The sequence below is a fragment of the Marmota flaviventris genome, chromosome 10 (assembly GCF_047511675.1).
Source record: "Marmota flaviventris isolate mMarFla1 chromosome 10, mMarFla1.hap1, whole genome shotgun sequence".
NCBI classification, from domain to species: Eukaryota; Metazoa; Chordata; class Mammalia; order Rodentia; family Sciuridae; genus Marmota; species Marmota flaviventris.
The window spans coordinates 111,986,456-111,998,207 of record NC_092507.1 but is presented as its reverse complement, the minus strand read 5'-3'; the positions used below and the strand labels follow the sequence as shown (position 1 = coordinate 111,998,207).

At 40.1% G+C, this 11,752-nt stretch overlaps 1 protein-coding gene and 1 long non-coding RNA gene across 4 annotated transcripts in view; one reads left to right on the top strand and one right to left on the bottom strand.

Moving 5' to 3' along the window:
* Positions 1-295: 295 nt before the first annotated feature.
* LOC139707285 (uncharacterized) lies at positions 296-3,027 on the bottom strand. The gene is made up of 3 exons (XR_011708922.1): positions 2,402-3,027; positions 1,561-1,671; positions 296-515 (listed from the first exon to the last, which is right to left on the bottom strand). It is a non-coding gene; the product is annotated as an uncharacterized lncRNA (long non-coding RNA).
* A 1,683-nt stretch (positions 3,028-4,710) lies between these two features.
* Uap1 (UDP-N-acetylglucosamine pyrophosphorylase 1) overlaps positions 4,711-11,752 on the top strand; it is a 37,323-nt gene continuing 30,281 nt past the window's right edge. For 2 of the 3 annotated variants that reach the window (XM_027922498.2, XM_071618239.1), the window contains exons 1-2: positions 4,811-4,895; positions 10,977-11,313. In XM_027922498.2, coding sequence (XP_027778299.1) covers positions 11,034-11,313 — 280 coding nt within the window. In that variant the 5' untranslated portion in view covers positions 4,811-4,895; positions 10,977-11,033. Of the gene's footprint in view, positions 4,896-10,976; positions 11,314-11,752 lie in introns of all 3 variants that reach the window. The other variant, XM_071618240.1, reaches the window with a different exon arrangement.

The window sequence follows — 11,752 nt, the reverse complement described above, 5'->3', positions numbered from 1 at the left end:
AAATAATTACCAGAAATTCTGAGAACCCAAGTAAGTTTTGAGACCACACTTTTGTAATTCAGTTTTGATGCCAAGCTACCTGGTACTGCCAGAGAGACATTAAAACACTGATTCTTTCTTCCATCAATATTAAGCAGCACAGACCAAGGGGAGATATGGGGCCTGAAACAGAATCTACTGAGGAATTTCTTGCTAATGTTAAGATTTCTTAGGTATAACATCTGATTTTTATCTTTTCATTATTTGAAGATATTATCTGGAAAATATAAAGTAAGTAATCTGTCATAGATTCATAAAGAGCAATAGGTGACCAGGAGATATTCTCTAACAAAAATATCTTGCTATATCCCTTTTAAATATCATTCATGTTGAGTTGAAAAATATAAGAGGTAAAATGCACAATAAATCCAAACATATTGTACTTACAATAGAACTGAGAAATCATATTATGGGAAATTGTCCACCTCTGAGAAATTCCATTATGGAAGGTCATCCAGCCAAGCGGAGATCGGTGGCTGAAGGAAGACCAGAAAGGTGGGGAGGCAGGTTTGGAACAAGGTGTGTGGCCATTCTGGTTTCACTGTAGGTCAGAGGTCATTGTAGGCTAAGTTTCTGTGGAATCTCCTCTAGAGATAGTATCACTGTAAGGCTCCCTCCATTAGAAAGATCCAGCCAAGTGGGTTCCCAAGAGGAGGTATTCAACATTTGACCTAGGACTCATAATGGTAATGAGCAATTTAGTTTTAAAAGAAGTAAATATATTGGAATGGTTATGATGATTGAAGTTTTTAATTATTGGATTATTTTTACACTCATTACCTCCAGAGAAACCCCGGTACATAGCAATAGATTGACTTTTTTCTTTTATGTGTGTGTGATGCTAGGAACTGAGCACACAGCCTTGCCATATACCAGACAAGTGTTCGTCTGCTGAGCTAAATCCCAGCTCTTAACTACTAATCTTGCTTTTGCATCTTCCTACCTATATTGTTCTTAAGTAAACCATTTACTTCTAGTTAATGTGTCTACTAATTAAGGAAAGTAAACCAGATAATAATGTCTAGCCAACAGCACTGAAAAGGAATTTAAAGTTCACTCTTCCACATGGTAAAAACCATTTCTCAATGTGGATTCCTGCAGCTGAGGAATTAACTTCTTTTAATTATAGCATATCAACACTCTCTTATCCACTCTCTCCAGTCTATTTCCTCATTATTTATGTACTTATTTGGTTATACTCAGTTTTGAGGGGTTGTACATTTATTCATCTTTCTATCACCCCAAGATCCCACACTCTGTAGATGCACAAAGACCTCTCCGAACTTTCTAGCTCAAAAGCCTTTGAGAGATTGCATAAATTTTAAAGGGTGTGGAAAATACTGAATAAAAAATTTGACATTTAACAGGGTGTATTCATCACTTCACAGTATTTCAAAACATATTCTGAGTTACAGAAAATTTAGAGTGTGGGAGTAGTAGTGAGCTAGGTCAATATGTCTCCTGAGAAAAAGAACTACTCATGTCCTAGGAAACTGTCAACAGAAAAGTCAAAATACTAACCTTTTCACCACCCATTTGCAGCTTCTTGGAAACAGTGATCTCATGAATGCTCAGGCCTTGCCTCGAACAGAGCCTTGAGCAGAGCCAGACTTTCTCGGTGCCTCCTATACTCTGCTGGGAAATAAGTGTTTTTAGAAGTTCATTGGTCTAGCTAAGGCTGTTACATTCAAGACAATGCAGGGAAAACTCCTGGTGTGGCCTCGCCAGTTACTAGCCTACTGTTTGAAAAATGTACAAAGCAAGAAATTGTGGGCTGACTGGTACCTCTCTGACACAACTGTAGGGAAAACCATTCAAGCAAACAGCTGTTTTAGTTGTTAAGTAACACATTTGCTTTTCTAAAATTAAAGTAATTTCCACTTTAGCAGATTCAGAACTTATTTCCCAAAAGCATCCAAAAGAATATAAAAACCACCAAAATCCCATTGTGCCTAAAAGACAAAAAATAAAAACCTACTATTGTATGACCATCTACATTTTAAAATTTCTTCACAATAATGGTCCATTTAAAACATCTCTGCTTGTGTTCCAAATGCTTCTATTCCATTTAGCTTTTTTTCTATCCCTCTCTTTTTTAACTCACCTAACGTTTATTGAATAGCTGCTACTATGAGCTGAGCCTTTCTCATTTCTCTTTTCAAATTCTGCACATATTATCATCTCAACTTTTGTGGGTAAGGAAACTGACATCAAAGAACTCATGTGATTTTTCTTCCAGATCTCACGATGTCCATCTTCCTAACCTCTCTACTTATTTCTCTGTCCATCCATTCATCTAACAAATGAAAGAATTATCTTTTTTTTTAAAATCAAGATGAGATATGTTACTAAAAATACATACCTTTTGGTAGTCACTTCTGATGCTTAAAATTTCACAATGTACTGAGTAGCACCATGTAGGTGGATACATCACTTCCTAAATTCTTCATGTATGAACAAATTTCTTGGTCTTTTTCACTAAGTAGTCAGCAGGGGTTAGAGAAGATGATGGGCTGGGTGTGGTGGTGCACTCCTGTAATCCCAGAGACTCGAAAGCTGAGGTAGGACACTTGCAAATTTGAGGCCACCCTAAGCAATTTAGTGAAACACTGTCTCCAAATAAAAAATAAAAAAGAATTGGAGATGTAGCTCAGTGGTAAAACACTCCTGTTTCAATTCCCAATCCAAAAAAAAAAAAAAAAAAGAAGAAGAAAAGGTGATGGTGTTACCAGTGGGAAAACATAAAAGCCTCCAAGGCTAAGCATCAAAGGGCAGCCTCTTGTGAAGATGTCCCTTACACCTCCCACCTCTTCTCCTATTGGCCTGTCCTTTTGGGAAACTTCTTCATTCTTTTATTCTCTCACTCCTCTGAATTCCTTTATTTGTGCATTTGCTGTGGCACTTATGATCCTTTATCTTTAAAAATGAACATCTCTCCTATAAATTCCTTGAGGACACAGAATCTTTTGATTCCCCATGGTGAGATAATATCACCTAGAAAGGAATAAGAATAATACATGCTGAAAGTGTGGCAGTTTGCTCTTAATAGTTTAACCTCAGGGGTATCCATATATGAATATCAAGAGATTCCAAGTAACCTCCAATGCATACAGGTTTCGTGCTCTTCATTTAATCCTTAAATCTCTTAGTGTTTCCTTCCCTCCTTCCAATTTGGGATTGGACTCAGGGGTGCCCTACCAATGAGCTACTCTCCCAGCACCAATCACCCCCCTCCCCTTCACCCCCACACTTTTGAGGCAGGGTCTCTCTAAGTTGCTGAGGCTTGCCTGGAACTTGTGATCCTCCTGTCTTAGCCTCCAGAGTCTCTGGGATTACAGGTGTTTGCTTCCAAGTCTGGCTAAATCTGTTTTCAACTGGAAGTCTGAAAAACACTTCCCTATCATAATTCCTGTCCTAAGGCAGCACAGCTCCACCATAAACAGGACTGCTGGTGACATTTACAGCTTCTTGGGTGACCTGGCATTCTGATACCAGAGGGTAAATGTACTCTTTGGCTATCACACCCTTCCTTGATCCGTTTCCTCCAGAGCTGTGTGCTCTGTTGGTTAAAGATTTACTTTTGTGTTTGGGCAACTGTTTTTATAATTTTTTGTGATTCCTGAAAATCACAAAAATAATTATCAAATGGAAAATTAATTTATAAATTACAACCCCTGGTTAAGTTACAAACTTGAAAAATTGACACTAAAATTCTCATAGAAAACATGCAAGAAGAAAAAAGTTAAAACAGGAAACCTACTAATATGGAAGGCACCTAAATATGCTGGAATTTCCCTATGAGGAGCCCTATGTTAAATCTAGGTGCTTTTGATATTTCATATCGGACTTCTTACAAAAACTGCAAAATGAAACACAACTTTAAATGCAAACACAACTTTCAAGGACAGAGTGCTTAATATATAACCTGTACCTGCATACCCGCAAAAGGTTGTGTAACAGGACTGTTAAACATCCGCCCTTGAATGGCCCCGGAGGTCATTCAATCACCATCTTAGTGGCCAGCGAGGTTAAATCCACCGGCACCTTAGGGTGACCCCGGGCTCCCTCTCACTGGCACGCTCACCGCTATCTTAGGTTACCTAATATCTTTTCTTGGCATTTCTTTCAAGTCTGGTTCTGCAAAAGGAAAGCGGCCTGGCTTCACCAGCTTGGGACTCAAAAATACCCCTGACGAAGTTGGGGCCCGTGCAGGTATCTAGCGAACCTGAGACGAAATAACTAGCCCAAAGTCAGAGGGCGCCCCAGGCCCGCCCTGGAAGTTTTTCCGGAGAAATCGGTGGTCCTTTCTCAACCATCTGCGTGGGTGTCCGGAAATCTGCCCTGCAGAGATACAACTCTCCGCCCAACTCTGATCTCTGATCCGCTTCTGGACAGGGTGTGCGCCCGCGGATCTGGGCCAAAGGGACGACTAAGAGATACTGGCTCACTGCCCCGGGTCGTCTGGCTGGGCCCCAGAGAGCGGACGCAATTGACCCCGCCCCCGGCTAGTCCTACTGACAGGACGCCCGGGGCCTCCCTATTGGTCCAGAGAGTGAGTGACGCGAAGAGCCCCGCCTCGCGCCGCGCCCCTCTCGGTGCCCGCCTAGAGGCTTGCGCTCACGCCGTTGACGTGTCAGGGCGGTCGGCTTCCGCTCCTCCCCGCACCGGCAGCCACTCAGAGCGGCGAGAGAGGCGGGGTGGCCGGGGCCGGCGCTCCCCTCGGCCCCAGCTCCCGGCCCGCCCCGCCGCCCTGGCCCCCCGGATGAGGGTATATATTCCGAGCGGGCGCGGAACGCCGATGAGTGGCGGAGCCGTAGGAGCCGGAGCCGAGTGGAGCTGCGGTCGCGCGGAGGGAGGTAAGGGGCTCCCCAGTAGGTGAGGAGACAGGTTCCAGGTCTCGCCCCCACCACCCAAACGCCCCTCCGCCACGCGCGCCGACGTGGGTACGCGTTGCACTACCGGCACAGCGCCGGCCACCTGGCCCGCGTCTCGGATCCCGGGGCGCTCGCACGCGCCACCTCGTGCTCCCCGCAGTTGCACCCCATTCTTGGAGACCCAGCTGGAGGGTGTGTGGGATGGGCCTCCGGGTGGGTGGCGGGGCCGGGATGGGACGAGGACGCCCCCAGATAAAGTGGGGATGTTGAGAGAGGAGGTTTGGGCAATCTCTGGACATTTTTATAACATGTATACGTTTTCAAGGCGGTTGGGGGCGGGGAAATGAGCCCTCACCTGGGTGGGGGATAGGAGACTTGAGGTTCTCAGGTCAGATCCTGTGGACAGTTTGGTCAAGTTTGGGAGGCCTTCAGGCGGGGTAGGTGTGGTCGTTGGGACTGTCAGGTGGGAGCGAGTGGGGGTGTCCTGAACATATGGGGAAAAGAATTGAGGACTTTGACAAGGACAGGATATACCTGCTGCGGACATGACAATATGACCAAACTTGCTTGCCACTATTTTTTTTTTTTTGTCTTAATATTGGTGATGGGAGAAGGTTGAAATTTCTGGGTTTCCCCTGGCTTGGCCAGGCAGAATGGGATTGGAGAGCTAAGAGACCACATATTTGCTGAACAGATGGCTTCTTGAAGATTTTATCAAGTATGCCCGGTCGCTGTACTATATTTATTTGTCCCTGGTTCATGAAATCTGAAATCAGGTGGTAGTGATTATAATATGTATATGTCATTATGTAGAGTTAAAGTTTAAAGACTTTGAGGTGAAAGCAACTGGGTGTGGACCCAAGGGTTTGCAGGAAATTGAAGGCAGTTGGCTCTCTTAACTGGGGCTACGAAAAGACTTCATGGGCTATGCTGCCAAGCAGTTACAGGGTTCAGTCAGTGGTTATGGTCAACCTCAACACTATTTTTCAGAAAGCTCTAAAGAGGTTTAGTTATCCATAAGGAGTGTATACTTCTAGCCCTCAAAGCAGAGATAGGGACAAAAAAGAGACAAGAAAAGGAAGAGGAAATACTGGATTTCTTTAATACTGGTATTTACATTGCAATAAAGCTATATTTGATAATGGTGCTTTCTTACCATATTTGTCATTTGTTTTCATACAGATGCATTAGGCTATGGGCATGTACCAAGCTTCATCACAATTTCTAGAGCAGATTTTCAACTTTTTCAGATTTTGGTTGTCAGAATAAAAATCTTGTCTTTTTTTTTTTTTTTTAAATCTTGTCTTTTAAAAACTATCTTCCTCATTGCTGTTTATCATCATACACACATACATACTCCTCTAACCAGTATTGGTGGGAAGTGTACTATAGTGATATGAGGGAGGTGGTTATTTGCTTCAGGTAAACATCATAGATGAATTGTTTGTCCAGAACTCAAGCGTAGTTATGTGTAAATGTGCACATGTGACCTTGTTAACTTTTGTAGATTGCCAGTGTTCTGGGCCCAGATATAAAAACTTAACTTGTGAATTGTTATATTTGTATGAATGAGTATCTAATGATTTTTTTAGGAAAATTTTGATTTATAACTTTCAGTGTTATAATAATAGGTTTGTATATACTTTTTAGCAGAGTAAGCCCACTCTACTCATGACTCTTGGGGTTGATGATCTTATCTTCATAAGGAGATTATATATATATATATATATATATATATATATATATATATATATATATACACACACACACACACACACACAGGAAAGTGAAATGATAGGTAAAGAAAGAGAACTTCCTATTCTTCTGTTACTGTTTACCTGCTGATCTTCCCACTACAATGTACTACCTTGAATCTGAGCAATAGTGATAGTATAAATGAGACCCTAGGAGCCATAGCTTGGAAAATAATTTGATATAAATTCATTCTTCTCAACTATTTTTAATATGATGTTTTTAAACATAATAGCAGTATTATTAATCAGTAGAAATGTCTTTGAATACTTTAGTAAGTGTCCACGGCTCAGTCTCCTGAATTTGCTTTATAATTACCTGCACTTCCTTGGGGATCTCATTTAGTCCATAACTGAAGATCATGTATGCTGATGACCTTGAAAGTTTTAGCTTTAGCTCTAGTATTTCCTCGAAGTCTAATATCAAACTTAATATGACAAAGTGAAGTATTGATTCTTCCCACTCGCTATACTTATCCCTGTATCTGCTCCTATCTTAGGGTTTGTCTTCAGTAAATGGCACCATAAGGTGGAGTCATCTTTGCTTGATTTCTTAGTACATGTTCCATCCATTACTTAATCCTACTGGTCCACTTTCACCACCACTCTAGGGCATCATCATCTCTCATGTGGTCTACAGGATTAATACCCTAACTGGTCTCTCTCCTTCCATTTTTTTTCCTTTGTCACAATCCTTTTTTCCCCCTCCCTTCACACAACAACAAATGATCTTTTTAAAACCTGAGACAGACCATGGTATTTCCTTCTTTGACATTCTCCAGTGGGCTTCCCAAAGTTCTTACTTTAACCACAAAACCTCATTCATTCTGCCCTTTAATTAGATCTCCAGCCTTACTTCCAATCATTTTTTGCTTCTGTCACTGTGCACCAGCTACATGGACCTTTTTTACTTTTTTGTGAACATATTAAGTGGGCCACTTCACTTGAAGTTCTCTACTTAGAATGCTCCTTCCCAAGTTATTAAATTGTTCCCTCTTGGGCTGGGGATGTGGCTCAAGCGGTAGCGCGCTCGCCTGGCATGTGTGTGTCCCGGGTTCGATCCTCAGCACCACATAACAAACAAAGATGTTGTGTCTGCCGAAAACTAAAAAATAAATATTAAAAAAAAATTGTTCCCTCTTTATTTGAATGTTTTCTCAAATGTTAGCTCTATAGAGGCTCTACCTGACCATTGATATGAAATAACCGCCATCATCCTTACTGCTTTTTAGCTCCTTCTCTCACTTTATTTTTCTTCATTATTCTTATGAGATAAGAATAATTTTATATGATAATTTTGTTTGTCTCCTATGTGAGCATATTCATTGTCGCTGTCTTCTTTGTGTTTTGCCAATCACCCAGATAATGTAGAAGTCAGTGCTCATTAAATATTTGGTGAGTGAGCTGGACCTTGTGGCGCATGCCTATAATCCCAGTGACTCAGGAGGTTCAGGCAGGAGGATGGAAAATTCAAGGCCAGCTTGGGCAACCTAGTAAGACCCTGTCTCAAAATTTAAAAATAATTTTTAAAAAGATTAAAATGGATAGACATAGGGGCTGGAGTTGTGGCTCAGTGGTAGTGTGCTTGCCTCAAATGTGTGAGGCACTGGGTTTGATTCTCAGTACCACATATAAAAAAAAAAAAGTCCAACAACTAAAATTAATAAAATAAATAAAAATTTTTAAAAAGGGCTAGGCATATAGTTCAGTGGTAAAACACCCCTGGATTCAGTCTTCAAAACTAAAAAATAAATAAATAAATAATAAAAAATGGCATATGAACGTTAATTTTTCTTCTTAAATTATTTAATAACGTATTTCCATTAAAGGAAAACTTTGAGGAGTAACCTATTCACGTAAGAGAATGGGTTGTTGGACCCACAGCCACAAAATAGAAATATAGTTATGTGCCACATAACAGTGTCTCAGTCCATGGTGGACCACATCTACCATGGTAGTCCCACAGATCATGATGAAACTGAAAATTTCCTATCCTGCCTAATGACATCATTGTCCTCATAATGTAGCTCATCACATTACATATTTGTGGTGATGTTGGGTATAAACAAACCTAGTATTCCATTGTCTAGTAAAATTATAACACATTCAATTATGTACAATACATACGTCTTGATAATAATAAATGACTGTTATTGGTTTATTTACTATGCTGTACTTTTTATATAGTGCACTTCTACTCATAAAATCTAAGACAGTATGCGTATTACACCACCAGAAGCCTCATACACCTTGTGTTTATTGTGTCTTGATTACATCAAGAGACCATGTTCAGTTATTGACCTATATCATTTAGGTTTGTTTAAATACACTGTATGAGGTTCACACAATGATGAACACCTACCATATGTCCTATGTTCTCAGGACATATCCAAGTAGAATTATGACAAAAAGTAGAATTATTAAATATTAATACCCATATCCCAACTCTGTTCCTTGGATACATTTACTTCCTAGTGCTTCTGTTTTTTAATGAGGCTTTGTGTTGTGTGCTCAGTATTTCCTCTGATTTTGTGTGTATATGTGATACAGGGGATTGAACCCATGTATGCTTAACCACTGAGCTATATCTTCACCCTTTTTATTTTATTTTATTTTAATTTTTATTTTGTTGGTGGAGCTGGGGACTGAACCCAGGGCCCTGTGCATGCAAGGCAAATACTCTACCAACTGAGCTACATTCCCCAGCCCATTCACCCTTTTTATTTTTGAGATAGGGTCTTGCTAAGTTGCTGAGGCTGGCTTTGAACTTGCACTCATCCTGCCTCAGCCTCCAGAGCTGTTGGGATTACAGGCTTGCACCACCACACCTGGCAGTATTTCCTCTACTTTTATGAAAGATCTATTGTGGAAAGAGCATAGATTTTTTGGAGTAAGGTAGATTGGTGTTAAATTCCTGTTTTTTTACCCACTAGTTATAAAATCTTGGGCAAATTATTTAAGTTACTTGTGTTTCATTTTCTGTTTGTAAGGATTATTCAAGTTATGTCTCTGAATTTGTGAAGAAATTTTTATTATTCTCACTTAATAGATGAAGATACAAAGTTGAAAACATTTTTTTATTTGATTTAGGCAGCAGAGCCTAGAATGAAAGTCACTTCTGTTTTATTCTGAAATCTGATTTGTGATGGGCATCTGGAATTCCTCTAGGCATATGGGACAAGAGATAACCTCAGTGTTGGGGTATGGTCCATTTTCGTATCCTGAGACTTCTTATGGTTGCAGAAGGTGCAGATGAACTGGGTTTCCAGAGTGCCTGTGGTCTTCTGGGGCTACAGCTTCTGTTTTGACTTTTTATGTCCCTGTCTACAGGTGGGCGATACGGCATTCATTGATCTTCCCTTGTTGGAAAGGCTGTACATGCTGTATTATTACACCTCAGAGGACACACTTGTAGGTTCTTTTGACCTGAATTTGGTCATAGAATACTCTAAAAAATAAAAATCGTCTCTTTCTCTAATTGTTATGTGTGTCTCTTGAATCTGGATTCAAGTTTTTAGTGAATAGAGATAATGGACATATTTTCATTGCTTCTCTGCAGAAGTGACTATTGAATTGAAATGTATTTTTCATGATCATAAGTAGTTCTCTATTCTTGAATATTGCTGTGTTCTGAATGCAACAACAGTTATTTTTATCATTAGAGTTAAAAGGAGAATAGCTCACGTGTTGACTGGTAGCTTAGTGGTCAGAGGAATAGTTCAAAGACTTAAATGTGGCAGAGTGTGAGCCCTTGGAATCAGACTGCTCAGGTTCACATCCCATTCCACCAACTCGCTAGGTTGCTTATCCTTTCTGTGCTTCAGTCTTTTCAGTCTCCTGTACTGTAAATAGTGATAACAATAGTATATGTGCCACGGAGTTGTTGAAAATTAAGTGAGACCATGTAGGTAAAGTACTTTATGTCTGGTACATAATGCTAATTATTGTTCTTTTACATGTTCTTTTATTGTTCTTTTTACAAATATTGAGCTACAGAAGGACAGAAATTAATTTTCTTAATATCAGGTTTTTTTTAAAATTATAGATATGTGTAGTTTAATGATGTGAATTCATTTCTGAGAATTGTGTTGTTAGCCTATTTTGTCATTGTGTGAACATCACAGAGTGTACTTACATGAAGATGGCAGTGATGTCATTAGGTGATATAATCTTTGGCACCACTGTCATATCAGTCTGTCGTTGACCAAAACATCGATATACAGTGCATATCTGTACTTAATTTAGTAGGGAAAAAAACCCTTAGGTTTGAAGGTTGGACTTTGACCTGCTGTTCATCCCTTTTCTTTTTTAGGCTTGCAGTTGCAGAAATTATACCCCTGTTTTCACAGAGGTTGGCTACCAGAGCATTATGAATGTTAATGACCTCAAACTCAGGTTGTCCAGAGCTGGGCAAGAACACCTGCTACAGTTCTGGAATGAATTGGAAGAAACCCAACAGGTAGAACTTTATGCGGAACTCCAGGCCATGAACTTTGAGGAGTTGAACTTATTTTTCCAAAAGGCTATTGAAGGATTTAACCAGTCCTCTCACCAAGAGAAAGTAGATGCACGAATGGAGCCTGTTCCCCGAGAAGTGTTGGGCAGTGCTACCAGGGATCAAGATCAGCTCCACGCCTGGGAAAGTGAAGGTACTGAGCATATCTTACTTGTTATTAGAGACATACTAAAATGTTAAAGTAGCTGGATCATGTAACTAACATTTTAACTCTCATACTACCTTAAACCAGGTGACTGACCAGAAAGTGACAAATAATCTTGCCAGGATATCAGCAACATCTCTCATTGCTGGTCCTTGTATTTCATTTTCATTTCTATGTCCCATTCAAGGCTCTTCTCATTTAAGTCTTAATTTGCCTCAAAAGTCTCTTTGGTTTCTCAATTTCTATACCTCCACTGTCTTTTTTCCTCTGAGGGGAAAAAAAGAAACTAAACATTTCAATTTAATTTGGTTTAATCTGAAAATCTTCCCTAACTTGTCCCTAGCCTATATTTTCAATCCCATTTTCTTCCCTGTTTCTCCCCATTCCTACTCCCACACATTTAAATGAACCAAATAATTCCCCTTTT